Source organism: Odocoileus virginianus, chromosome 7, assembly GCF_023699985.2.
Source record: "Odocoileus virginianus isolate 20LAN1187 ecotype Illinois chromosome 7, Ovbor_1.2, whole genome shotgun sequence".
NCBI lineage: Eukaryota > Metazoa > Chordata > Mammalia > Artiodactyla > Cervidae > Odocoileus > Odocoileus virginianus.
In genome coordinates, this window is record NC_069680.1 from 66,280,650 (window position 1) to 66,306,639 (window position 25,990).

General features: G+C 43.6%; 1 protein-coding gene across 29 annotated transcripts in view; it reads right to left on the reverse strand.

Moving 5' to 3' along the window:
• KCNMA1 (potassium calcium-activated channel subfamily M alpha 1) overlaps positions 1 to 25,990 on the reverse strand; it is a 752,676-nt gene that overhangs the window by 81,695 nt on the left and 644,991 nt on the right. For all 29 annotated transcript variants that reach the window (XM_070470892.1, XM_070470891.1, XM_070470896.1 and 26 more), the window contains 3 exons: positions 24,203 to 24,296; positions 6,790 to 6,913; positions 1,509 to 1,733 (listed from right to left, as the gene is read on the reverse strand). In XM_070470892.1, the coding sequence (XP_070326993.1) occupies positions 1,509 to 1,733; positions 6,790 to 6,913; positions 24,203 to 24,296 (443 nt within the window). The remainder of the gene's footprint in view (positions 1 to 1,508; positions 1,734 to 6,789; positions 6,914 to 24,202; positions 24,297 to 25,990) is intronic.

Here is a 25,990-nt window from a genome sequence, read left to right on the forward strand (position 1 = left end):
ACAACAAACATACATACATAGCAAACATCATACATAGACCCCAACATATACATGGACTCTTGTATCCCAGAAAAACAATAAGCTCTTTACAAAATACTTTTACACCCCAGTCTATTGCTCCCAAGGACATGTAGAAAGGCACATGTAGGAAAAATAATAGTGGAAATATGTAATCACAACCATCACGTTTCTGAAATTAGCAAGGTATATCTCTGCTTATGCTCTTCTGTATACGACTATTTGCTTTTCTGCAGGTGACTATTTTTCAACACGTGTGTTCATCAAGTCAGTGAGTTTGAGGTCCAGCATCCAGATCTCTGTCTATATTTTTCTCACTTCTTTATATATTTATTGTCTATATTAATTGTCTATTATGCTAGGTATATATAAGGATACATGGTAGCTACAAATGGCATTGCTTGTGGATAGATTTTTATGTCTTTCTTGTTGAATTATATTACTTATATATATATATATATATATATATATATATATATAACAGATACATTTAGTTAATACATTTAGTTAAAAACAGATCAAGATAAATTATAATATATTTATAATTATATATATAGAATCCCATTTCTGAGATTCTAGAAGCTAATAACAGAAAAAATGAATTTTAGCTTCAAAAGTGGGGGAAAATCCAGACTTATTGAAATATAGAATCAAATTTGTGTTCCTCAGTTTTAGGGATATGAACTTCCAAGAAAAATGTTTGGAGAATAACTAGCATTTGCATGGATTTGTAGCTTGAAGAACTACAGCAAAGGTTAAAATGTAAAGTGCTCTCCAATTATCTGGGAATTTATAGAAAATATATCGATTACTAATTAAGGAAGTAGTTAGTTACATGACTGTCAAATCATGAATCCCATGCCCTCACATTACATTGTGGAGTCCAAAACTGTTCCTTTTATGTGTTTTATAATCAATTATATAACAGGCACACATGGGCACAGATGTGTACACATGCAATGGCATGGGAACATTACAGGGTTTCTAAATGACAATGATGGAAGGAGGGGTTGGCCAGCAGAAGGGGTTGGTCCTCTGCACAGCAGAAAGAAAGACTTCTGTTAAATACATTTAGTTAAAAACAGATCAAGATAAAATAAGATTTCTCCAAGCAGTTATAATGCCATAAATAAAGTGATATAAATAGTTCCATATGTAAATTCCACTATAAGCATTATAATATTGCAAAGCACTGCATTTGGGTAGGTAAGAGAGAAAGTGTTTAGACATTGATATGGTTAATACATTTGATACCAGCTAAACTCCATGTCTGGTGAGTGACTGAACTTGGCTGCAAATTCCTTTTAATAAGGTCTCTCAGGGTTTGGATATTCCTAGACAAAGTGTAGGGGAAGGGCTGAGTCCTCAGGCCCATAACCAGATGAAGAAGCAGAGGCATGATCAAAGCTACAACCATTATATTCATCCGGGATTTCTCTTTTGTGAATAAAAAGGAGAAAAAAGCATTGATAATGTGACCCTGGACTTACAGGCAAGATGGAAACCTTGGGGAAGTTATGTAGTGTCTCCCATTCCCGCTTGAGGTACTCGATGGAACCCACAAACACAATGTGCTTGAGCTCGTGGTAGTGAAAGTTGCTGGCACGGAGTGGCATCACCAGGTTCCGAAGACCAATCAGGGCAGAACTGACATCACCGAAGATGCAGACCACCACGTGGCCACTCAGGACGGTCATGGCAGCTTCACTTCGGGTCTGCCAGAGGGAGAAGAGCACAAACATTGGAGAGGAGACCTGGTGGGGTTGTGGGAAGGACTAGAAAGTCAGCCTTGTAAAATAACAAGTAAACAGTCACTGAGTGCTTACTGTGTACCATTGTTTTTTATTCCTTCAATGTTATATTCCTGCCATGTGTTAATCGCTCAGTCGTGTGTGACTCTTTGCAACCCCATGGACTTTAGCTCGCTAGACTCCTCTGCCCATGGGATTCTCCAGGCAAGAACACTGGAGAGGGTAGCCATTCCCTTCTCCAAGGGGATCTTCCTGACCCAGGGATAAAACCTGGGACTCCCACATTGCAGGCAGGTTCTTTACCATCTGAGCCACCAGGGATATAGCTCGAGTATATGTATATAAACTATATTGATGTAATAAATATGAAGTCCATGGGGTTGCAGAGTCAGACACGACTTCATGGTTAAACAACAAAAATATATATTCATACACATCACTACTTTCTTTTAAAAAAGATTTAAGGAAGATATGCCATACATACATAGGAACAGGATTCAGGGAGAGAAATAAGAAAGAGCAATACTGATGTCATTTGGAAAAGGAAGTCTTAGTTTCCAGGAAAGTGTTGATAAAACTGTTTTCCTTTGTTGCTGAGATGATGATAAAATAGTCAGACTCATGCTGGCCTTGGTTCAAGAGATGAGTTTTGAATTCTAGACTCATCAATGGGATCTCACAGGACATTACCACATCAGAAGGTAGAAAATGATATCCAAAGCCAGGGGCTAGCAAACTATGACTCACAGGCCAAATCTAACCCATTACCTGCTTATCTCTGGCCAGTGAGCAAAGATTGGTTTTTATGTTTGAAAATTGTTGGCAAAAAAATCAAAAGAAAAATATCTCATACTACGTGAAAATTATATGAAGTTCAAATTCCAAGAAAAGTTTTATCACAACACGGCTGGTCTTACTGATTTAGGTATTGCTGATGGCTCGTTTTACATTACAAAAGCAGAGGCTGGTTTTACATTACAAAAGATTAGTTGTGACAGAGACCTTATGGCCAGCAAAGCCTAAATTCTTTGTTATATGATCCTTTACAGAGAGAGTTTGCTGACCACTATCTACTGCTGCCTTAGGGTCTCCAAGGACACAACTAGAGTGACCACTTGTGTTAAGTCGTCAGAGGAAGACTCCCAAACAACCACGAGAAGGATCATAACAGCAAGAGCAACAGGCCCCCATCTTCCCCCACCCAGGCCTGTACTTCACAAAGGAGACAAATGAAAGAATAAAAGCACCCGAGTTAAAGCTTCCCAGGACGATTAAACCGTTAGTCCCTGCTGGTCCCTCTGCTTACTGTGTTCGTGCAAAGAGCAACACGGGAGGCCAGTTGTGGGTCTTTCTCTGCCTCTCTTTCTGGCCCAATGCCTCCAAACTTCCTTTCTTCCTCCCAGTCCACCCACTGCATGTCTGGATGGCCCCATGTGGCTTACAGTGCTTTTGGGGGAGGCATATTAATGTCCACTGCACATATCAAACTCTGCTCAATTTAATCTCTAGAATTGACCAGTGTATTGATTGTTTAAATGCCAATATTGCAATTCATGACAATGTCAGGGTTATTACAGTAACCCCCAAGGAGAGGAAGAAGCTAGCTTCTACTCCCTGATCGTTAGAATAAAGCAGGGGCTGTCACTATTATTGGTTTCTCTCTGCAACGGCACAGGGACATCTAAGATGCAGCCATAAAACATGTCTTATAAATGGGGACCCAGGAGGAGCCGCTAGGCAGTCACGTCCCCACCGCTGCTTCATGGATGAGTGAGTTATCTCGGCTGGGTGGAGCATGCATGTCTAGGTACCACCAGCAGAGGGTCAACCTGTCTGTAATGTGCTGTGATGGGACTCCTGATTAGTTTTACTTGGCCAGGTCTTTTGGGAGGCTAGCTCCCTTCAGGAAGCCTGGGAAATACAAACTGAGTTCAGAATAGGGGCCGGAAATCTAGACGTGGGAGCTAGGGAAAGCACCCGCTATCAGAGGAGCCATTCACTGTGCTAATCCCAGGAGCTTAGATCTGGTGTCCAAGGCACCAGATCCTCAGACCAACCAGAGCAGTATCACCTGGAGAACCTGGTAAAAGACCCCAATTCCCAGGATGTAGCCCTGGGGAGACTGATTCAGGCAGATATTAGACCCAATGGAGAAACTACTCAGGTGTATCTTCTTTTTCCTATATATTCTTCAAGGCCTAGTCCCTGTGGGGCCTTCACAGCCATTAACCCCTTCTGAGCTCAACCTGTTTGTACCGCACAAGACTTCCCTGGCCACTTAAATACATACTAGAGTGAAACAGTGCTTTGTATCTTGTCACATTTAGCTTTTAATATGTTGTTTCATGGTACATTATATCTTTTAATTAGATGGTCATTTTCTCAAAATTATAGCCATCTCAAATTGTCTAACTCCCAAAGCAGTTAGTGGCCTACATCCACAAACATCCTACAGCCTCACGCAGCTGGCTCTCATAATCATTCTCATCTCTTTGAGAGGGTTATTTGACAGAGGGTTTTTTGGACCACACTGCCTAAACAGCACCTACAAGTCCCTTTCTAGCCCATGCAAATGTGGGTGCTCCGTTGCGTCCAATTCTTGTGATCTCATGGACTGTAGCCCTCCAGGCTCCTTGGTCTGTGGGATTTCCCAGACAAGAATACTGGAGTGGGTTGCCATTTCCTTCTCCAGGGGATCTTCCTGACCCAGGGGTCGAACCTATGTCTCTTGCATCTGCTTTATTGTCAGATTCTTTACCACTGTACCACCTGGGAAGCCCCTTCTAGCCTACATTGCTGTTGTTGTTCAATTGCTGAGTCCTGTCTGACTCTTTGCAACCCCATGGACTGTAGCACGCTAAGCTTTCCTGTCCTTCACCATCTCCTAGAGTTTGCTAAACTCATGTCCATTGAGTCAGTGATGCCATCCAACCACCGCATCCTCTGGTTGCCTCCTTTTCTTCCTACCCTCAATCTTTCCCAGCATCAGGGTCTTTCCCAATGCTCTTCACATAAGGTGGCCAAAGTTTTGAAAATTCAGCTTCAGTCTTTCCAATGGATATTCAGGGTTGTTTTAGCCCATGACCCCATTTTATTTTCTTCATAGCATTTTATCAATATCTAAAATGTTATTACATAGTCATTGTCTATCTTGAGATCTGGTCTTTGTCCCCACTAGATTACAAGATCTATGAGACCAGCTGTTGTCAGGGGTTGTATCTTTAGCAACAAAGAGCAAGTGTCTAACACATCATAGGTTTGTTACATACGTTTTGTTAAATAATCCTATTTTCAGGTAAGAGAAGTAGTAGCTCACCTCATTAAACTCTTTGGTGCCGGTAGGGTGCTTTGAGTGTCAGCCACGTACTTCTCAGGATTATCTAGGCGAGCCACTGAAAGCTTGCATCCCAAAATGTCAACCCAGCTTCTGACATGCCCCAAGGTGGGCAACACCAGAATGAGTTTATATCCCCAGAGCAAAAGTGGGGCAGATACAACATCAGAATATAAACAAAAGCAGCAGCTTTGTAATGAGAACCATTTGCACTCCTTGGACAAGGGTTGCTTCCTGAGAATTCTGACTTTCTATGCTTTTGTCTGCAACTTTCACACCTCCCGAACAGCCTCCAGCACAGAGCTGTGTTGGTTCTTAATGCTTGATTATAATTAAATTGAGAAGTCACGCACATATTCAGATAAAACACAGGGAAAAACCTAGTGGATTAGAGCACAAAGGCATTCTGAGGAACTGGAACCATCCTTTCTTAGGAACAGTGGCCATAACATCAGAAATGATAGGATTTTCCTGGCTGACATAAAGGAGCAGGCCTCAGCAATCTGAGGATTAGAAAGCACAAGGGAGGAAGAACATTTCCATCTGACCTTCCTGATTATTAATCCATTTTTCATGGATTAGCAAGACAATAAATGGGTAGGAAAGCAGATGTAGGCATAAAACCTTAAGCTGTTAATCGGACAAGTCTAAAGAATAGCATTGCTGCTGCTAAGTCACTTCAGTCGTGTACAACTCTGTGCGACCCCATAGACGGCAGCCCACCAGGCTCCCCCGTCCCTGGGATTCTCCAGGCAAGAATACTGGAGTGGGTTGCCATTTCCTTCTCCAATGCATGAAAGTAAAAAATGAAAGTGAAGTCGCTCAGTCGTGTCTGACTCTTAATGACCCCATGGACTGCAGCCTACGAGGCTCCTCCATCCATGGGATTTTCTAGGCAAGAGTACTGGAGTGGGGTGCAATTGCCTTCTCCAAAAGAATAGCATGGATTGTTATCTATTCTGACATTCCTGAGACAGACCAGAAGCCCACTGTTGCTACTGAGATGAGTCAACCAAGAAACGGGGCTATGAGCTCAGAAAGGCTATGAGCCTTTCCGAGGTGGACCATGGTCATCCTTGTCATCATCAGCAAGTGGGATTTGCCTGCCTACCTTGTGAGCTAAGAAGGATCACAAATATGCAAATCTATTATCTAGAAAGATACAAGACACTATTATAAACACATGATAATACAGGTAGCATTCAGATTTCTTCATAGCATTTAATATATAATAAAAATAGGTAAGTTTATGGAGTTGGGTTTTATGTTGGGTTTTAATCCTCACTACAATTCTGTGAGTTAAGGTCATCCTCATCGCATCTTCCTACACATAAGAGATGAAGTGCAAATTCTTCAAGGGACTTATCCAAGGCCACACAGCAAATGCACAGGCAGGCTCTGGCCTGACAACCACACCTGCCAGAGTTATGGTACATACTGTCTCCCACGATGGTTTTCACACCCTAAGGTGATGAGCCAATACATATTCAGAGATTGAAAATTCCACTCTTAGGTCATGCTCTGATAAGAGTTCTAGCTGCTTCAACATATGTCCTGAATATTAATTACCAAAAATAATTAGAGCCAGGAACAAACACCCCACCACCCAGCTAGGAAAACTTCATTCACAGCAAATATAATTTGGGACAGAAGTGGATGGCACAGATTCTGCAACCTGTCACTCACCAGGATGACTTTCTCTATCTCCTTGGGCGCACACCAGTGAAACATCCCAGTAGAGTCATATTTCTTCACATTGGAGTCCATGTTGTCAATCTGATCATTGCCAGGAATTAACAAGGGGTCATGCCTGGGGAGAAAAGTACAGGAAAACTTAAGTGGAAAATGTGATAAATTATAAATGGAAAGTGCCCCCTGAGTTCCATCTCAGAGGAGATGGGAGAAGCGGAGGAAGCACTTGTCACTGAAGGCCAATCTTTTACTTGCAGGACCCATCCTGTGAAAGATAACTGCCCTGAACCCCCACCACCTCCTGGATGTGCAGGTGATCTGTGTCAGGTAGTAATTCTGCCTTTCTTTCCCATTCTCCTTTCTCTACAATGGACTTCACATCACTTTGCGGATTCAGTCTCCCTTCTTATGGATGTCTCACTCCTCCTATTCTCATTTACCAGCTATCCAGTCTCTCCATGACACACACACATGCACACACCCAAAGGGTTGTTATTAGCATTGGCAATGAAGAGGAAAGAATAGGAATAGAGCCTCATGCTGACTGACTGGCATGAGGATGGAAAGCCAATTACTCGCTCTTTCTGACTACAACTTCTGACGTGATGCTCTTCGCAGTAAAAGCTTTAACAGGCTGCACTTTAAATATTTTAGCAATTTGCCCAATCAGATTTTGCTCTCCCTGGCTGAAGCCCTTTAAAGATTCAGCAGCATGTCACTTCAGAGCAGATTGACTACCAAATGCCCACCTCTGGAATACATGATTTCAATACTAAACAACACCCTCTCTCCTTGCCTAGACAACTGTATTTGCACTCACTGTCCAATGACGCACTCCCCCCACCTGCACCTTCACCTCCCACTGCCACACTCCCTCCACAGATGAGAGCCTCGAGCTCAGAGGCATCTTAATAAACTTGTCTTGAATTCTCAGAGCTACATTCACTTGCTCTTGCCTTATTTACTGGTGGAGAAAAAAAGATGTCTCTGTAGAGGCCTCCCCTCCAGCATACTGGCAGAGCCTTACCAACAACCGTAAGAATTACAATAGAATCAGGCAGCTCTAACAAGCTTACAGCATAAGAAATATAAATCCTGCATCTTGGGTCTAGATTCTATCTCTGACAGAGATTCTGGACCTCCATTTTGAGGGAGGTATTTTGAATGTCTACAACAATGACCATGGAAAATTAGGAGTGTATCCCAGGCATAGTTACCTATCTGTACGTGGAACTATTTCCCCTGAATAATCTCATCAATTTGAAATAGAAAATATAAATAAGTTGAAACTCCAAAAGTTTACTGTAAAGTTATTTTACCTTTTAAACCATCTATTGCAAGCATAAAAGTGAACTTTTAGTTCTTAATATTTCTTCCTCTGAAATTTCTCTGATGTTTCTCATCTGTATGTTTGGAGCATAGACAGTGTAATAGCAGTCCCTCTGATATGGTCCAGGGACCTAGAATTGAACATTTAGCATTCCTACCATGGCCCTCCTAGCAGGCCTCCCAATCCCACTTAAGATGGGAAGACTCTCACTGCATTTATTTAATTCTGCGAATTTTCTTTTAGGCTGCACCAAATGACAAATATGGTGCCGAGCAATTCTACAAAGTTATCTTCCATGAACATGCTAGACTACTACAGGAACAGTCATATCTGATCTTAAAAGGAGAAGAACAATCAGCTCGGAATAACATCTCGGTAGCTGGGTTGATGCAAAGTCTGAAGGTGTTGTAAACCAGCAGGTCACTTTTCAAACACTGAACTCAGCCAAAAATGCTAAAATAAAAAGGCATTTGCTGATAAGAATGGGTTACAGATCATGGCAAGAGAAAACTTGAATATTTTTGTCTTTGAAGAATTTTTAAGTGTTCTATAGATATCCACTACTCACCATAAAGAAGGAGTCTGAGAAAATGAACAGAATAGATTCTTTCTTCCTAGCTCTAGAATGTATTTTAGTTGGAAGAGTGTCTTAACAAATTTTCCCTGAAGATACAAAGTCAGTTTGTTTATTGGTTGGACAGGAAGTATTATCTCAGGGAATACTTCTGAGTATTCCTGCCCCTCAATGTATTCAGGATTTATATTCATATAATATTAGCAAGCAAGCAAATGATGTAGCAAGCTGGCCAAAATTCCTTTTGGAAAATACGTGCCTTGAAAGGGAGGAGATACATTTTGATTTCCTATCTTTCTTGGGAGGAATCATCCCTTGGTTATACTGGTCTCCAACACTCATCTTAGAAAAGTAAACAAGCAAGTCTGATGATCAATTTCCCCTCAATGAGAAGAAAAAGACAGTTTTTTAATGTCAAGCCTCATTAACTAGGGTGAGGATTTGGGTACCCCACATATTATTTGACACTAGAGCTGCAAGCCAGGATTTGTGCTGGAACATCCAGAAGCATCAGGGAGGTCTCAGTGGTAAACCACGCTGCACTCTGCTTCCTGCAAGACTCTCAGCCTGCCCCAAGATCATTTAAATATAAGTCGTCCAGGATGTGCCTAAAAGAGGATCATCTGAAGACTGTCAAAAATCTCCCTGAACAAATATATTTCCATTTCTGACCAGTCATGGTACCTGAAATTTGACCTTTGATTTCTTGAATCAGTAAAGCAACCAGTAAACCTGAATCCCCTCTTCTGTGCCAAGAATGGAGGAGACTGTAATGATGAAGGCTCAGTCCCTTGTTAAGGAAAGGGTTATCATACACTGAGCAAGAGAGAAAATGCCCATCAGCAGTTGTGATACACTGCAGCAACTGTTATAGCAAAAGTAATGTACAAGGTGGTCTGAGAATACCAAGAAAGTTGTCAACTGCCTGGTATCTGAGTGATCAAGGAGACCTTCACAAAGAAGGTAACATTTGCTCTGAGCCCTGAAAGGTGAGAAGCAATCTCAGCCTGTTTTAGTCATGATCCACTAAAAGCCATTTAGAGGATTGAGGCCCCAAAGAAGATCCAAACAAAAGATGTTATCTTGGAGATGTTGTATTGCCTGACCTAAGGTACAGAAGACTCAGGCAAGGCTCCCAAGTGGCACTCGGATGTGCACTGGGAGTCAAGTAGAAGAGATGGGTTCAGCTGATTGAGTATGACCGATGGAGCTCAGACTAGGGATTTAGATAGAGCCAAACTCAAGTTTCCAAAAAGGAAAAATGTCATTCAAATGGAAAGTATTTTTTAAATGACATGAGTTGTTTCCCAAAGCAGTGGATCGCTCATTATTTGTGACATTCCTAAGGAGCTGTGGATACAGAGGGGATTTCATTATAAATGTTAGGTGAGCCTAGATCTTTAAGATTTGAAGCACTGTTCTCTCAATGAACAAGAGGTACCTGGAAAGAGCTTGTATTTTTTAACCACTATTGGGTATCAAAAGGCTGGAGGGCATGCAGTAAGCATAGAAAAGTTGTTTGGAGCAAAGATGGAGGATAAGTAGGACTGAAGACTGATGACTAGAAATGCTCCTCATTAACTAGATTCACTAGATGTCTGGGAGGAATCTTAGACTGTGAATCATTCCAGCAGCATGAGAGTCTGTCACTTCTCTGGGCCAGACAGGATACATTTCTTCGCCATGTCTGTTCCTGCATCAGTGCAAGTGACATAGGCTGGCTCAGGCTACTGAGAGATCTCTGACATAGGTGAAGAGTACAGAGTCAGTCATTCCACAGGAACTTCTGCTCCTTGAGCATGTCAATCAACAGTGCTTTGGTCAGGGGAGGCCCAGGAGAAGAATAAGGCAGTTTGTTATACGTGCAAAGGAGGACCATCAGAAACCTCCCTGAACAGAGAATCTCATCATTAGTTTACAAAATGACAAAGAGAGTCACTTTCACAAGTTCTCAGACAACTCCTTTAAAGGCTTAGTTGGAACTGAGGACCAATCCTAGATACTGCCCTTCGCATCTGAACTATTTTATATGCTTCCTCAACTCAAAGTAATCCCAACTCCCACCAAATGGACCATAATTGATTCAAGGCTCATTTGTTACTTACCACCTACATGCCTTGTTTTAGGGTGAAACTATGAGGGAAGAATATCTGCTGTGTAGTTGTTACGGACTGAATTGTATCCCCTTTCATCCCACAAAATCCATATGTTATAGTCCTAACTCCTAGCATCTCAGACTGTAACTGTATTTTGAGATACGCTCATTAAAGAGGTAACACAGTTAAAATGGAGTCATTAGTGCAGGCTCTAATTCAGTATGACTGTTGTCCTTTCAAAAGGAGGAACTTCGGGCAAGCACATTCAGAGGCAAGATGATGCGAAGTGACAAGGAGAAGACGGCCATCTACCAGCAAGAGAGAGGCCTGAAACAGATCCTTCCTTCATGGCTTCAGAAGGAACCAACCCTGCCAACAGCTTGATCTTGAACTTCCAACTTCTAGAGCCATAAGAAAATTAATTTCTGTTGTTTCTTTTGGACTGTGAAGAAAGCTGAGCGCCGAAAAATTGATGCTTTTGAACTGTGGTGTTGGAGAAGACTCTTGAGAGTCCCTTGGACTGCAAGGAGAGCCAACCAGTCCATCCTGAAGGAGATCAGTCCTGGGTGTTCATTGGAAGGACTGATGCTGAAGCTGAAACTCCAATACTTTGGACACCTCATGTGAAGAGCTGACTCATTGGAAAAGACCCTGATGCTGGGAGGGATTGAGGGCAGGAGGAGAAGGGGATGACAGAGGATGAGATGGCTGGATGGCATCACTGACTTGATGGGCGTGAGTTTGAGTAAGCTCCGGGAGTTGCTGATGGACAGGGAGGCCTGGCGTGCTGCAATTCATGGGGTGGCAAAGAGTCGGACATGACTGAGCGACTGAACTGAACTGAACTGAAGACACTTAGTCTGTGGACTTTGTTATGGCAGCCTGAGCTAATTAATACAGTTGTGTACCTTGAATAAAAATGGACACAATGGACCAGATGTCACTCCATTGATGACCCTGGCTGTCCTCTTGCACCTTAGGGCTCAGCTATTCATTTAAAGGAAAGCAGCATCCTGCCTTCAGTTTAGGAATACATAGAAACATACCAGAAATATACAATATGTTCCTGACAGAGTCTGGCCTCATACAAACCCAGTTAGGTCTGCTCAGCCTGGGAGGCTTCCTGGCCTTTAACTTGTGCATTTGAGGATCAATACCTCTGACAACCCCATCCAAAGAAAAAGAAGCCAAGACACCAGCCAGTTAATTTGTTCAGTGGAACCAAGAGAGCTAATCCCCCAAGGGAGTTTTGGAAGTGGATACCACTGATAGAAGAAAACCAGCTATTCCTTTAGCATAGTGCTTATGTATACTGGCTCCAGAGCCAAAATGTCTGTCTTCAAATTTTGGCTCATCTACTACTTGCTACATTGTGCAAGTTTCTTCATCTGTAAAATGGGAGTGTTAAATGTCATCATTTGAGCTTCCCTGTGGCTCAGATGGTAAAGCGTCTGCCTGCAATGCGGGAGACACGGGTTCGATTCCTGGGTTGGGAAGATATCCCAGAGAAAGAAATGGCAACCCACTCCAGTATTATTGCCTGGAGAATCCCACAGATGGAGGAGCCTGGTAGGCTACAGTCCATGGGGTTGCAAAGAGCTGGACACAACTGAGCGACTTCACTTTCACTTTCTTTCTTTCAATTTAAGGACAGTCTGAGTGAAGACATGGCATGCACCTGGCACAGAACTTAACACAGAACATGCCCTCACTAAATGTTAACTATTATTATTATTATCGTTCCTTATACTTTGCTTACACATCACCAGATGGGCAATACCGAAATCAGATTGATTATATTCTTTGCAGCTGAAGATGGAGAAGCTCTATACAGTCAGTAAAACAAGACCAGGAGCTGACTGTGGCTCAGTTCATGAGTTCCTTATTGCAAAATTCAGACTTACATTGAAGAAAGTAGGGAAAACCACTAGGCCATTCAGGTATGACCTAAATCAAATCTCTTATGATTATACAGTGGAATACCGTATAATCTATTTGTAATACTACAAACAGATTCAAGGGATTAGATCTGATAGAGTGTCTGAAGAACTATGGATGGAGGTTCATAACATTGTACAAGAAGTGGTGATCGAAAACCATCCCCAAAAATACAAAATGGCAAAATGGTTGTCTGAGGAGGCCTTACAAAGAGCTAAGAAAAGAAGTGAAAGGGAAAGGAGAAAAGGAAAGATATATCCATCTGAATGCAGAGTTCCAAAGAATAGCAAGGGGAGATAAGAAAGCCTTCCTCAGTGATCAGTGCAAAGAAATAGAAGAAAACAATAGAATGGGAGAAACTAGAGATTTCTTCATTAGAGATACCAAGTGAATATTTCATGCAAAGATGGGCACAATAAAGGACAGAAACAGTATGGACCTAATAGAAGCAGAAGATGCGAAGAAGAGATGGCAAAAATACATGAAAGAACTATACAAAAAAGATCTTAGTGACCCAGATAACCACGATGCTGTGACCTAGAGCCAGACATCCTGTAATGTGAAGTCAAGTGGGCCTCCGTGAGCATCACTACAACAAAGCTAGTGGAGGTGATAGAATTCCAACTGAGCTATTTCAAATCCTGAAAAATGATGCTGTTAAAGTACTGTACTCAATATGCCAGCAAATTCAAAAAACTCAGCAGTGGCCACAGGACTGGAAAAGGTCAGTTTTCATTCTAATCCCAAGGAAAGGCAACGCCAAAGAATGTTCAAACTACCGCACAATTGTACTCATTTCACACGCTAGCAAAGTAATGCTCAAAATTCTCCAAGCTAGACTGCAACAGTCCATGAACCGAGAACTACCAGATGTTCAAGCTGGGTTTAGAAAAGTCAGAGGAACCAGAGATCAAATTGCTAATATATGTTGGCTCATAGAAAAATCAAGAGAATTCCAGAAAAACATCTGCTTCATCAACTACGCCACAGCCTTTGATTGTGTGGACCACAACAAACTGTGGAAAATTCTTAAAGGAATGGGAATACCAGACCACCTTACTTACCTCCTGGGAAATCTGTATGCAAGTCAAGAAGCAACAGTTAGAATCAGACATGGAATAACAGACTGGTTTCAAATTGGGCAAGGAGTACATCAAGGCTGTATATTGTCACCCTGCTTATTTAACTTATATGCAGAGTAAATCATGCAAAATGCCAGGTTAGATGAAGCATAAGCTAGAATCAAGGTTGGTAGGAGAAATATCAATAATCTCAGATATGCAGATGACACCACCCTTATGGCAGAAAGTGAAGAGGAACTAAAGAGCCTCTTGATGAAAGTAAAAGAGGAGAGTGAGAAAGCTGGCTTAAAACGCAGCATTCAAAAAAACAAAGATCATGGCATCCAGTCCCATCACTTCATGGCAAATAGATAGGGAAACAATGGAAATAGTGACAGACTTTATTTTAGAGGGCTCCAAAATCACTGCAGATGGTGACTGCAGCCATGAAATTAAAAGATGCTTGCCCCTTGGAAGAAAAGCTATGACAAACCTAGACAGCCTATTAAAGAGCAGAGACATCAACTTTGCCAACAAAGGTCCATATAGTCAAAACTATGGTTTTTCCAGTAGTCATATATGGATGTGAGAGTTGCACTGTAAAGAAGGCTGAGTGCCAAAGAATTGATACTTTTGAACTGTGGTATTGAAGAAGACTCTTGAGAGTCTCTTGGACTGCAAGGAGATCAAATCTGTCAGTCCTAAAGGAAATCAATCCTGAATATTCATTGGAAGGACTAATACTGAAGCTGAAGCTCTAGTACTTTGGCCACCTGATGTGAAGAGCTGACTCATTAGAAAAGACCCTGATGCTGGGAAAAATTGAAGGCAGAAGGAGAAGGGACGACAGAGGACAAGGACGAGATGGTTGGATGACATCACCAGCTCAACAGACATGAGTTTGAGCAAGCTGTGGGAGATGGTGAAAGACAAGGAAGCCTGACGTGCTACAGTCCAAGGGGTCACAAAGAGTCAGACAAACTGAACAACAACAACAAAGAATCTACTCATATATTTGTAGCTCTTGTAATGGTGAAAGGAGACAGGTAAGAGAGAGAGGTTCAGTAATAAAGATGGGTTCTCCTACCGTATCTGACTACTATATTGCTACTACTACTATTGCTATTAAGATGAACAGCCATCCTGGGTTGAGCTCTTATAAATGTTGCTGTGGTAAAACTTTTACCTACATTTTATGATGTACTCATCACAATGACACAGGCAATTTCTGTAATTATGACCCATTTGCATGGATGGGAAACAGAATGTGGCTAACATAACACAGCTAAAGGGAAGAGAACAAGGCTTTGCCCAGAGAAGTCTTCTTAACTGGAAGTCAGTGATGCTTGGTCCCTTTCTCACGCCTTCCCACTTGCAGGAAGCAGCTGGGTCATGTTCACTCCCCACTGCAGTACCCCAAGCTGCAGTGCCCTATGTTGCAAAGAGAGGAAAAGCAGCATGTTGGGCATTTATGAAATGCACAGCTGGTGTGAATAATCAGTAGAAAATTTCCCCATGAGCCCCTGTCAGGACAATGTGCTAAGGAAAGCCTCAATAATCAATTAAGGCTAGACATGCTTTTGTCTTGTCCTGATATCTGAAGACTGCATTTAGGAATACCCACATTTTTATAACTGAGAAGCCCCAGTGAGTTAAATTTTTCATAGCTATGCTTCTTGAATCTCAGCTCACACCTCCAAAGTCCACAGCTAGAAATTAAGCATGCCTGACTTCAAAAAAAGAATAAAAGATCATTGTTTTGAGGATTTGCAGAGCAAGGAATGCCACTTGCCATCAATTAATCTCAGGAAGCGAAATAAATGCCCAGCTACAGCAGACACACAAAAAGCTTGCCTTGAAGACAACAGCCTAAAGCAAAACCACAAATCCCTTCTCTAGCAAACCTGCTGTGAGGAAGCTGGCATTATATTTTAAAGAGCACAGTTCCCCTAAGAAGAGAATCTGAGATTTTTCCTGTGGCAGTGGGTTCTGTGCTGGACTTCAGAAATTTATACTAAAGTACAAGGAACCAAAACCAACCAACCAAACAAAAGGTATGAAAGAGAAAGTCACCACATGGTTTTCAAATTGTCTCCTTTCCTTGTTTGATTTTCAGGACCTCATTTCTACTTACATGATGCAGCCTTTCCTATCATTACAGGCATCCCATCTAGATTGAGGCCAATCCTGAGGTGGTCCTCCTGGGAAATGGGAGTCTTGATAAAATTGGGTGATTTCTCCTGCTTTTGTAGGCTTTTCATCCCAGTGGTAAGAGTGATTTTATTGAGTATCTATTATGTCCCATAGTAAGGGTATCAGGCGGAGAAGGCAATGGCACCCCACTCCAGTACTGTTACCTGGAAAATCCCATGGATGGAGGAGCCTGGTAGGCTGCAGTCCATGGGGTCATTAAGAGTCAGACACGACTGACCGACTTCACTTTCACTTTTCACTTTCATGCATTGGAGAAGGAAATGGCAACCCACTCCAGTGTTCTTGCCTGGAGAATCCCAGGGACAGCGGAGCCTGGTGGGCTGCCGTCTATGGGGTCACACAGAGTTGGACATGACTGAAGTGACTTAGCAGCAAGGGTATCAGGACATTTCTGAAGCCTCATAATTTGCATCAAATGTTCCTCCTGAGCTGTCTTCCTCCATAACCTCAGACAGACATGGCTAGGAACTCTTACAGAAGTGAGATGATCTTTCCAGAGATAATAATTTACATGACTGTCTTATCCATTAGCTGGTGATGTTCTTCAGGGCAGGGAACTCATATTTTACTCTCCCACACATTTCTGGAACCCAGCAGAGGACTTAGTAGATGCTCAATAAACAACCAACTACCAAGTGAAGCTGATGATGAATGATCTCTGGTCTCTGACTATCTCTTCAACAGAGTGCCCCAGCCCTTCCAAGCAGACCAGAAAAAATGCCCAGAGAAAGCCCATTCAACTTTGATTTCCTGTAACAGTTTGTTTGGGGAACACTCAAGGCTCTTGCGCTGTTTCCCACTTTACAGGAACAGCATCTGTAATAGGGCATGATAATTGGGATGGAGACCCTATAAATATGTCTCTAACCATTCAAGCTACCTGGAAGGTGCCCAGAGCCAGCTGCTGTAACTGATCAGCACAGACTATTCATGTTTGATGTCCAGTGGTGGTCAATACAGATGTTCTTAACTAAGCAACTATTTAGTGCTCCAATGCCAGGTCTGAATATTTCTGTGAGAAGGGTCCCCATCACTTGAAGTTTCTCCCACTGCTCTGATTCATGTAAGGAGCAGTTCTCAAAGTGTGACCCCACACCAGCTGCCTCAGCATCACCTGGGAGCTTTTAAGAAATGCAATTCTCAAGTGCAGCCCAGACTGATGCATGCTAAAGTTTAAGGATCATTGTTGTCAAGTTTCACCTAGATGGACCGGCTTTGCAGTTAGAATCAATCCTATCATCGTTAACAACTATTTGGAGCATACAGACTGGAAGGTTATAGTCCTATTCAACAAGGGCAGGACCAGAGTGGGACCATGGAGGGGAGTCAGTGCAAAGTTGAAGGAGACAGCTCACATGCCTCACTCTAGTCCCTGCTTTTCAAATGGAGACTGCAGATCTGGGGACTAAAGCAAACCCAGGTCACCTGCTCTGACTTTCTTTCTGTGACTCTCTGGAACTTTAGGGGTTGTATCAACATTTGACGGAAATTTCTAACCCAGATGCAAGTGACTCTCTCTTGCTGACCTCTATCTCCAAGAGCTAATCAGCAAATAAGCATAAAAAAGTAAATGAAATATTCATTCTTACTAAGTACAACATATAGTTCAGTTTTCTACCCTCCTTGGCTTTCATCACTCCCACTTCACAGAAGGCAACCTGGCAGGTGGTAACTAAGCCCTTCAGAGGCACATTCAGGAGCAGCAGGTCACATACACGCATCTCTGGCCGCACTGGTCAGAGAAGACTGGAGGGGGTCTCAAGTGGTCTCCTCTAAAGGGCCCGTACTTGGGTTTTCAGTACCGTAAATGGCTCTGACTCGATGGATCTGCCTCACTCTTGGGTACGTTTCTGGGTGGAGTCTATTTCCTGCCATGTTGCAAGGATCCTGACTTTGGGATTCTGGCTCCAATCTTAACTCATCCTTCACCATTGCCTCCACCATCCTGGGTAATGCTCATCTCTCCTGAGACACGGCTTCCCCTACTCCCACTCCCAAATCCCACCAGATGTCCATCCTGGGAGCCACCTTGAGAAAGCCTTCAGGCCACTCTGGGCACACTTTCTGTATCTCTACTTGAACACTGTTTTTTTTTTTTCCTGCCCAACAAATAAGCAATCAAGAACTGTTGCTCCCGAGTGTGTCATCTCTTGCTAGGCAGCCACTGTTCTCAGAGGAAGAAGGAAATTAGTGCCTTTATGTTTGGGAGACAAGCAAGGAGATCTGACATGTTCTTCAGTCCTGGAGGAGAGTGGACAAGATGCTCTTGAAACCAAGGGATGGGATAATGACCCTCTGCTGTCCATGCACTGTGTCCAGGGAACTATGTCCAACCCAGCCCACCCCTGGGAGGACGAGCCCCACCATTTCTTCCCTCTCCAGTCCTGTGGGGGCCTGTCACTTGTGATTTGTTTGTGCATTAAGAGGTGAATTTACTCAGCTAAGCTGTCCTGGCTTTCCTTCTTCATTCTGCTCAGTGGACGGAATCGCAAGAATGGCATTCTGTCTCCAACTCTGAGTGGACTCAGGCCACTTTGCCATTTTCTATTACTAAAACCTTTCAAGCTGGCAGTCCTAACAAAAAGACCCAGTGAGAGGTATGAATCAAAAGGGAGGGGATGGAACTTAACAAGCAGATGAGTTTATTTCACTTAATGATCAGTTAGTGCCCACAAGGAGGATAATCTGTTTTTCTCCAATCATATTTCCACTTTCATTCAGAAAACAAACAGCTCATGTTTCCTGGGTCTTAGGACATGAAGCTCCTTTCACAGTGTTCAATTGCTGTTTGGGGCATTGTCATTTATCCTCACTAGCCTGGCTGGGGGCTGTCTCTTTGTGGAAAGCGTCTACCCAACACACTCTGGGTGGATCCTCAGGGCCCATGGCATCTTATGCCAAGTCTCCCAGCACCTGAGGGAAGAAGTGTAACTGATGTTGGGAATGCTGTATGTCCTTCTTGGGAAGACTGTTCAGCTCACATCTGCCCATGGTTTGACAGCAGACCCTGAATGATTTGGTACCCAAAGGACCTTGGCAGAGGCCAAGACGGGATAAGCCTTCCCTTCACACCTCTGAATTTATGTATCATGTGTCTCCAGAAGGCCCAGATGCAGGCTTCTAAACCCTTCCTTATACCATCATCAGCGATCCTCTCAAAACACAAGTTAAGGTACCGCTTCCTCAAAAACCTTCAAGGTTCTAGCCTACGACAGGAAAGGCCTTCATGACTAAGTGCCAGAACACTCTCATACTGTCAGCTCTAAGAACCTCTTTCTCCAGCCACTTGCAACGGCCTAAGCTCTACCCCATTGCCTCCAGCAGGTGCAGGAGTGAAGCAGTTAATAAAATGGTTTGGAAACTAAACCATTTAGGTTCATATCTTCCCAATTAGGTAAGACTTACTAGACTTACTACCCTTTATATCTCTGTGATTCATTTTCCTTATCCATAAAAGGAAAGAGCAGTCCCTCCTCATGCCGTTAGAATTCCATGAAATAACAGGCATAATGCTCTAGAAGTGATGCCTGGCATCTGGTAAACAATGGACAAGGGTGGGAAGTGCTGTTAGTCAAGAATTCTCCTCATCCTTCACAGCCCAGGCTCAGCCCCCAAACTAGAGGTAATGAGGGCTCTCTCTGCTCTCACAGCCTATGATGATAGGTCGCCACCCTGCCCTTACTCTATTTTGCTGTATATTCTTGTCTATCTCCCACATTAAACCATCAGCCTTTTGAAGACACAGGCCTGAGTTCAATTCCTGGGTTGGGAAGATTCCCCTGGAGAAGGTAAAGGCTATCCACTCCAGTATTCTGGCCTGGAGAATTCCATGGACTGTATAGTCCATGGGGTCACAAAGAGTCAGACATAACTGAGTGACTTTCACTCACTTCACTAAATCCATGTTATCTGAAGACTATAATCCACTTTAATTTTACACCCACAAAGACCTACAACATCTTGAGTACAGTAGATTCTCTCTAAACCTTTCCCAGATAAAAATTAATCTGAGAAAGGAAATATAAGTGGGCAGCTGAAAGGTATAACCTTTGGGGTTGCATTTGAGGACAGAGCCAAGGAGCCAGGGCATTTTCCCCATACCGGTCTATCCACTGAAGATATCTTCTCAGCAGCCAAAAAGCATCTGTGAAGGCAACCACTTGAAGGTGGTCATGAAATGAACTGAATGTGATAGTGAACAGGGCTGGGATTCAGAGAATCCAAGAATCTCCTTCAACTGTGGTCAAAATGGTGTCCAATGAGCATTTTTTTCCCCTAGAAAGTCTTTCTAGATAGATTTCATTGGATAGTCAGTGGGTCTGCATACATGCCAAGTCGCTTCAGTCGTGTCTGACTCTTTGTTACTCCATGGGCTGTAGCCCACCATCCTCTATCCACGGGGATTCTCCAGGCAAGAATACTGGAGTGGGTTGCCTTGCCCTCTTCTAGGAGATCTTCCCAAACCAGGAGTTGAACCTGTGTCTCTTATATCTCTTGCATTGGTAGAGGGGCTTCTTTACCACCAGCGTCACCTGGGAAGCCCTAATGGGATCTGACAGCACCCGAATGAAGCCAGAACACTCTCACATTGTCAACTCTAAGAACTCTTTCTCCAGCCACATTGCGCCACTTGCAAAGGCCTGAGCAATACCCTATTCCCTCCAGCACGTATAGGAGTGAAGCAGTGAATAAAATGGGTTTGGAAACTAAACCAATTAGGTTCGCATCTTCCCAATTAGGTAAGACTTACTAGATTAAGATTACTTACTAGATTCCTTACTAATTAAGAACCCTTGACTTGGTTATTCAGAGACAAAGTGCTTCGCTCTAGAGCCTTAAATGGAAGGAAGACACAGCTTTCCTTACAGGGCACACACCTACTGAGTAAGGAGAACTGGGCAACAGGTGCTTGGCGATTTTAGAGGAAAGCTAGGAGAGGCTCCTTAAACTATTCCATGTTAAGAGACCAACAGAGAGAAGAATAATAGGGCCCTGGTCACCTCCCCAGTCTGCTCCTTTGAGGGATCTGAAGCCAAAGGTCTCTATCATGACACACAGATCCCTGACTTGGGGCACTGATGCTTGCCATTGGCTCAGTCTAGTTGTGAGGGTTGTTTTCTGTGTCAGGGTAACTGAAAAAACATACTGCCTCAGGATCCAGACACAACAAGCAAGGCAGTTCGTCTAATGATGGTGCAGAGAGTGAAGTGACACTTGGAAGCCAGGGTAGGCCTGCTACCAGAACAAAGGGGAGACAAAGACCATCAGTACGGAGTCCCTGATGCATTTCCTGCTGGCAGATGGCTTGCAAGGACCCCTCACGCAGGAGTCTGTTTTATTTGCAGAGGCCACAGTGGTAAATTAGAGCCCAGCCCAGCCAATTCTGGGCTCTCCAGTTTCTCTCAGAATGTTTCCTATCACTGCCCATAGGCCACTAAAACCTGCCCGCTTTCAGGATGATTGATTCTGCTCAAGCAGCAAGCCACAAACTCATGTCGAAACACCCACTTCAAATGAGTCATTAGCCTCCTTTATGGATGTTTCAGGTCATAAGGAATAGGACCTGTGAGCCCCATCTCTTGTAGAGTAGATAGGGAATGTTTGCAGATGTGGTGGAGGGTGGGGGGGACTGTTTCCTGTCAATCAGCAAGATGAAGCTAGGAAAAAATAAGTCCTGGCGACCTCATGGCCAGAGTCAGGGATTCAAACCAAACCACCCACGGGCTCTTCATTCCTACCCTAGAAATGAAGGGCAACAGCGACAGGGCTCCACAGAGCCTGTGGAGTGTCCACAGACAGACTCCATCTTGACTCTGTAAAGTACCTGGAACACAGAAAGTTGCGGTCAAGGAGGGGAATGTCTAAGACTTTCTGACTTGTCACGGGACAGCCCGTTCCAACTGAGCACCGATCGAGGTCGTCATGGGCTGGCGGGGTAAAGAGCTCCAGTGACAGCAGCCACAGTCAGAGCAGCAGCCCAAAGGCAGCAACACCAGAAACCTGAGTTCTGTAGCTCGGCAAGTTTCAGCTCACCGCCTGACCCACGTTTAGCAATTCTGATGTACCGCAGAGCAGACAGCCCCAGCCCAGGATGACTGCCTCCCTCAGCCCCACTCCGACAGGCAATGCAAGCAAGACCCACTTTGAAATTTCTCCCCCATCATGCAAACTGACACAGGCATGCTTTTCAAAAACCCACAGCCAATCTGTTGATCATTACTTATTTACAAAGGCCTTCGGGCAGAAAGTCCTGTAAAAACCATACTTGATACGGTATATACTAGCTTTTTCTGCTTGTGGAAAAAAAGTCCCCCAAGGCTACCTCAAACCATCACTTTCTATTGCACATAAAATGTAGCGTGTAACACTAAAGTATTTAATATATAGGGTATAATATATCTACAGGAAAGGCATTTGTGTAGAAGTATGTTACCCCGGATTTGGTAATTTGATGTTTTGCTGAAGGCTACGACTTAAAAAAGCTTCCACCTCGTACAGAAGACCTGTCATCTTGGTACCCAAGAGCCAACAGAATAAAGAAGTACCCTTAAGCAGCAAAACTTTGACACAGCTTTGAAGCATATGAAAACAGTATAACTCCTCAGAATTATTATTACTCAAGATCAAAGAAATGAGCCATACTTTACATAGCAAACAGGGACAGGGAATTTGGCTCCAAAGGTTTCAGATTTTTCAGACTTCTCTTTATTTATTTATTTGCTTCACTAAATTTAGGCAAAAAGAAAGCGCTGGGCTTCTATTTTCAGTGGATAAAACTATTAGCATGAGATAAGGTGATCACCTAATGGTGAGTAAATAGAGAATGGACGCGAGCATGACAAGTGGCATTGGAAAAACAAGGGCTTGGCAATTGACACATTTTATTTCTCCTCATAAACTGTAAACAAGCAGGTAAATCAGCAGCACCCAAGCAAGACTGAGCAAATGGGAAACCGGAAATACCGAACAGGAAGAGGGGATCGTGATGGAAAAGGACGTGGGGCTGGGTGAGTCTTCTCTTGGGACTTGTGTTCTCGACCACATGAAGGACTGCCCTGTCTCCATCCTAGAAAGATGGTTGTGGAGAGGCAGAAAGAGGCTAATGCTAGGAAAAGGTGGGAAGGAGGAGGAATTCATCCTGATTTTTGTATCAGTCATCAAAGGGAGGAGAGTGGCCAATGGCAATGAGAAGAAGAAAGCACCATCAAGATGGCAGGTGTTTCCATGGCAGGAAACATTTAGGGAAAGCAGTGCAAACCTGAAATCATTCCTGTTTCATTGAGGTGCTGGAGAGTGAGGATGATGAGGGAAATAAGCACTAGGATTGGGAGATGAATCGGAGACCAAAAAAGGGGAGAGGAAAGATGAAGAAGCCAAGAAGAGGAACCAACAGAAGTCTACTGAAAATTGGCTTCACCTGCCTTTTCCTAGAGGAAGCTGCAGTCAAGATAGAGAGGAGGGAAGAAAGGAAAGAAGGAAGGGAGCAAGGGAGGGACAGAGAGAGGGACAGAAGGAGGGAGGGAAGGAGAGAAAGAGAGCAAAAGAGTGCTCACAAGCACTATTTCATAATTAATATTGCTTTTAGCCTGAGCAGAAGTGGATTACTTTTGAACTTTGCTTTGGCAAGTCCACAGATTATTAGACTTTTTTATCAGTCAAAATCAATTAGCAGAAATTTGATTTCAATCGACAGGATAAAGAGAAGGTAATCTTCAGGTTCATTTTTGATTGTGATGATACATCTCACATATGGCCTTAAGTACAGAAAACAGTCCTCGGAGGGACTCCAGCAGAAAGAGACTTGCCGGAGGCAAACTAACCACATGCGTCCCTCTGATTGGCTGCTGCCGTCATTAGTGCCACTGCTGTTTAGGAACTACACAGAGACAGGACATGGTGACAGCTCAGACTTTAAAGCCTATGTATTTTTCAAACAGCTTTTCAAACTGTTTTTCATGACAGAATTTTTTCAGCTCTATCATTAACTGCTGACAAGCTGACAGAATAAATACTCCAGCCTTTAAGAAGCCATCTAACGATCTCGTCCCCTCCTCCCCTGCGAGCTTGCTAGGGAGGAGAGCCTCTGGGCCCCGGAGGGTTGGGGTGGGGGGGTGGCGATGAGGGGAGATGGAGCGAGAGAGGGGCCCGCCACCAGGGGACCCACTGCAGAGCCCGGGCCCCCATCCATCCTTACCTCATCAGCTTGGGCGAGGAGCTGGGTGAGTTCCGCATGCCTCCGTTGCGCTGCTTTTTTTTGGGTGACAGTGTCGACGGCTGCTCATCTTCAACTGGAAATACAGGCAGCTCATGAGATTATGAACAGTTTGAGGGCAGACTGTGAAATACAGGCAAGATATCAAAGGACACACACTTACGGCTCAGTCACTCACTAGGAATTCATGGCCGTGTCTTAGGACCCAATGACAAAAACCAAGGCGTTAGTCAAAGAGCCCGGCTTAAGGGAGGTGAGAGCATCACCTCTCAACACTCCAGCATTTAAACATGCACTTTCAAAGACTAAAACAATTTATAAACACCCTGCCGATAGAAAGAACAGAAATTGCAAAAATATGGATGTATATATGGGAACACGCCATCATTCTGCTTAGAATTCAATTTGGTTCCTTTGCCTTGCTGGATGACCAAAAGTCAGAAACAGAGTTGTCTTTGAAGCAGCGGCATGAGAGCTGCCAGCTGGCTGCTTCTGCAAATGAACCAACAAAACCGGTTCCTAATTCCTGCACGCCAGAGGAAAAGAGCCTTGGAGAGGCAAGGATTGGAGGCCTTAACAGCCAATGTTTCAATCCATCAGGACTGGGAACATTGGTGGGTTCTGGCTCAAGAATCCCAGCCCCATGCAGCTCTTGTCCCTCCACCTCCCAGGAGAGAGGGCCTGTGGGGCTGTGTGTGTGGGGTCTTTTCTCAATTCATTAAGATGGGAGAAAGGGGGCTGCAAGCACCCAAACGAAGGAGGAGGTTGCCATTGAATGATATCTCTGATGATGTGGGGGGGTGCGGGGAGGTTGCAGGAAAGCGGGGCAGCAGAGAGTATTGGAGACCACAGGTTGTTTTCCAAATGTTTAAACCACACAGATTGCTAAGCAATGTGAAGCTCTGCTCACAAACAACACGGCATATGCTATTGCTTTTGCCCAAAGACACCCACTAATAAGCTCTGGAGATGTATTAGCCTGCATTGTGCTTCTTTTAATTTTAAGAGAACTGCTTGATAATTAGTAGATGCATACCCAGCCTGTCACCCAAGGGCACCAGCAGCAAACTCCTAGTCTTCCTCTCCCCACCCCCATGATTAGGGCTAAAGCTGTAATGCCAAGAGGGAAAAACAGGATCCTGGATTCTTATTGTTGACTGCAACAGACTGGGAGGAAGCATCCCTGAAACTCGAAATGACACACAGTTACCTTAAAGCTAAGAGGAGAAATATTAGCAGCCACAACATCAAAAGAAGCTTGATAGGTGTTAAATGTGTACAAGGCTTAAGTGGGGGAAGAGATGCCATTTCAGCTACTTGATATTATCCAGGAAGACCCATATCAGAACATGCATGATATGGTACTTCCCTGAAAACACTAAATGCATTTAATGTCATGATATATAGCCCCAAAGAGTTTATAATAATCCAGTGTTAGTGTTAGTCACTCAGTCGTGTCTGACTCTTTGCAACCCCACGGACTATAGCCCGTCAAGCTTCTCTGTCCACGGAATTTCCCAAGCAAGAATACTGGAGTGGGTAGCCATTTCCTTCTCCAGGAGGATCTTTCCAATCCAGGGATCGAACCCAGGTTTCCAGCACTGCAGGTAGATTCTTTACAGTCTGGTCAACAGGGAAGACCATGATTATCCAACTACCCTCTAAATGCTTCCAAGTATCACCCTTGGTACACTCCTTCATTCTACTGTCAGTCTGGGATTGTCTAACTTTTGGCTGACACAGGGAAATGGAACAAGAATGTAGTTGGAA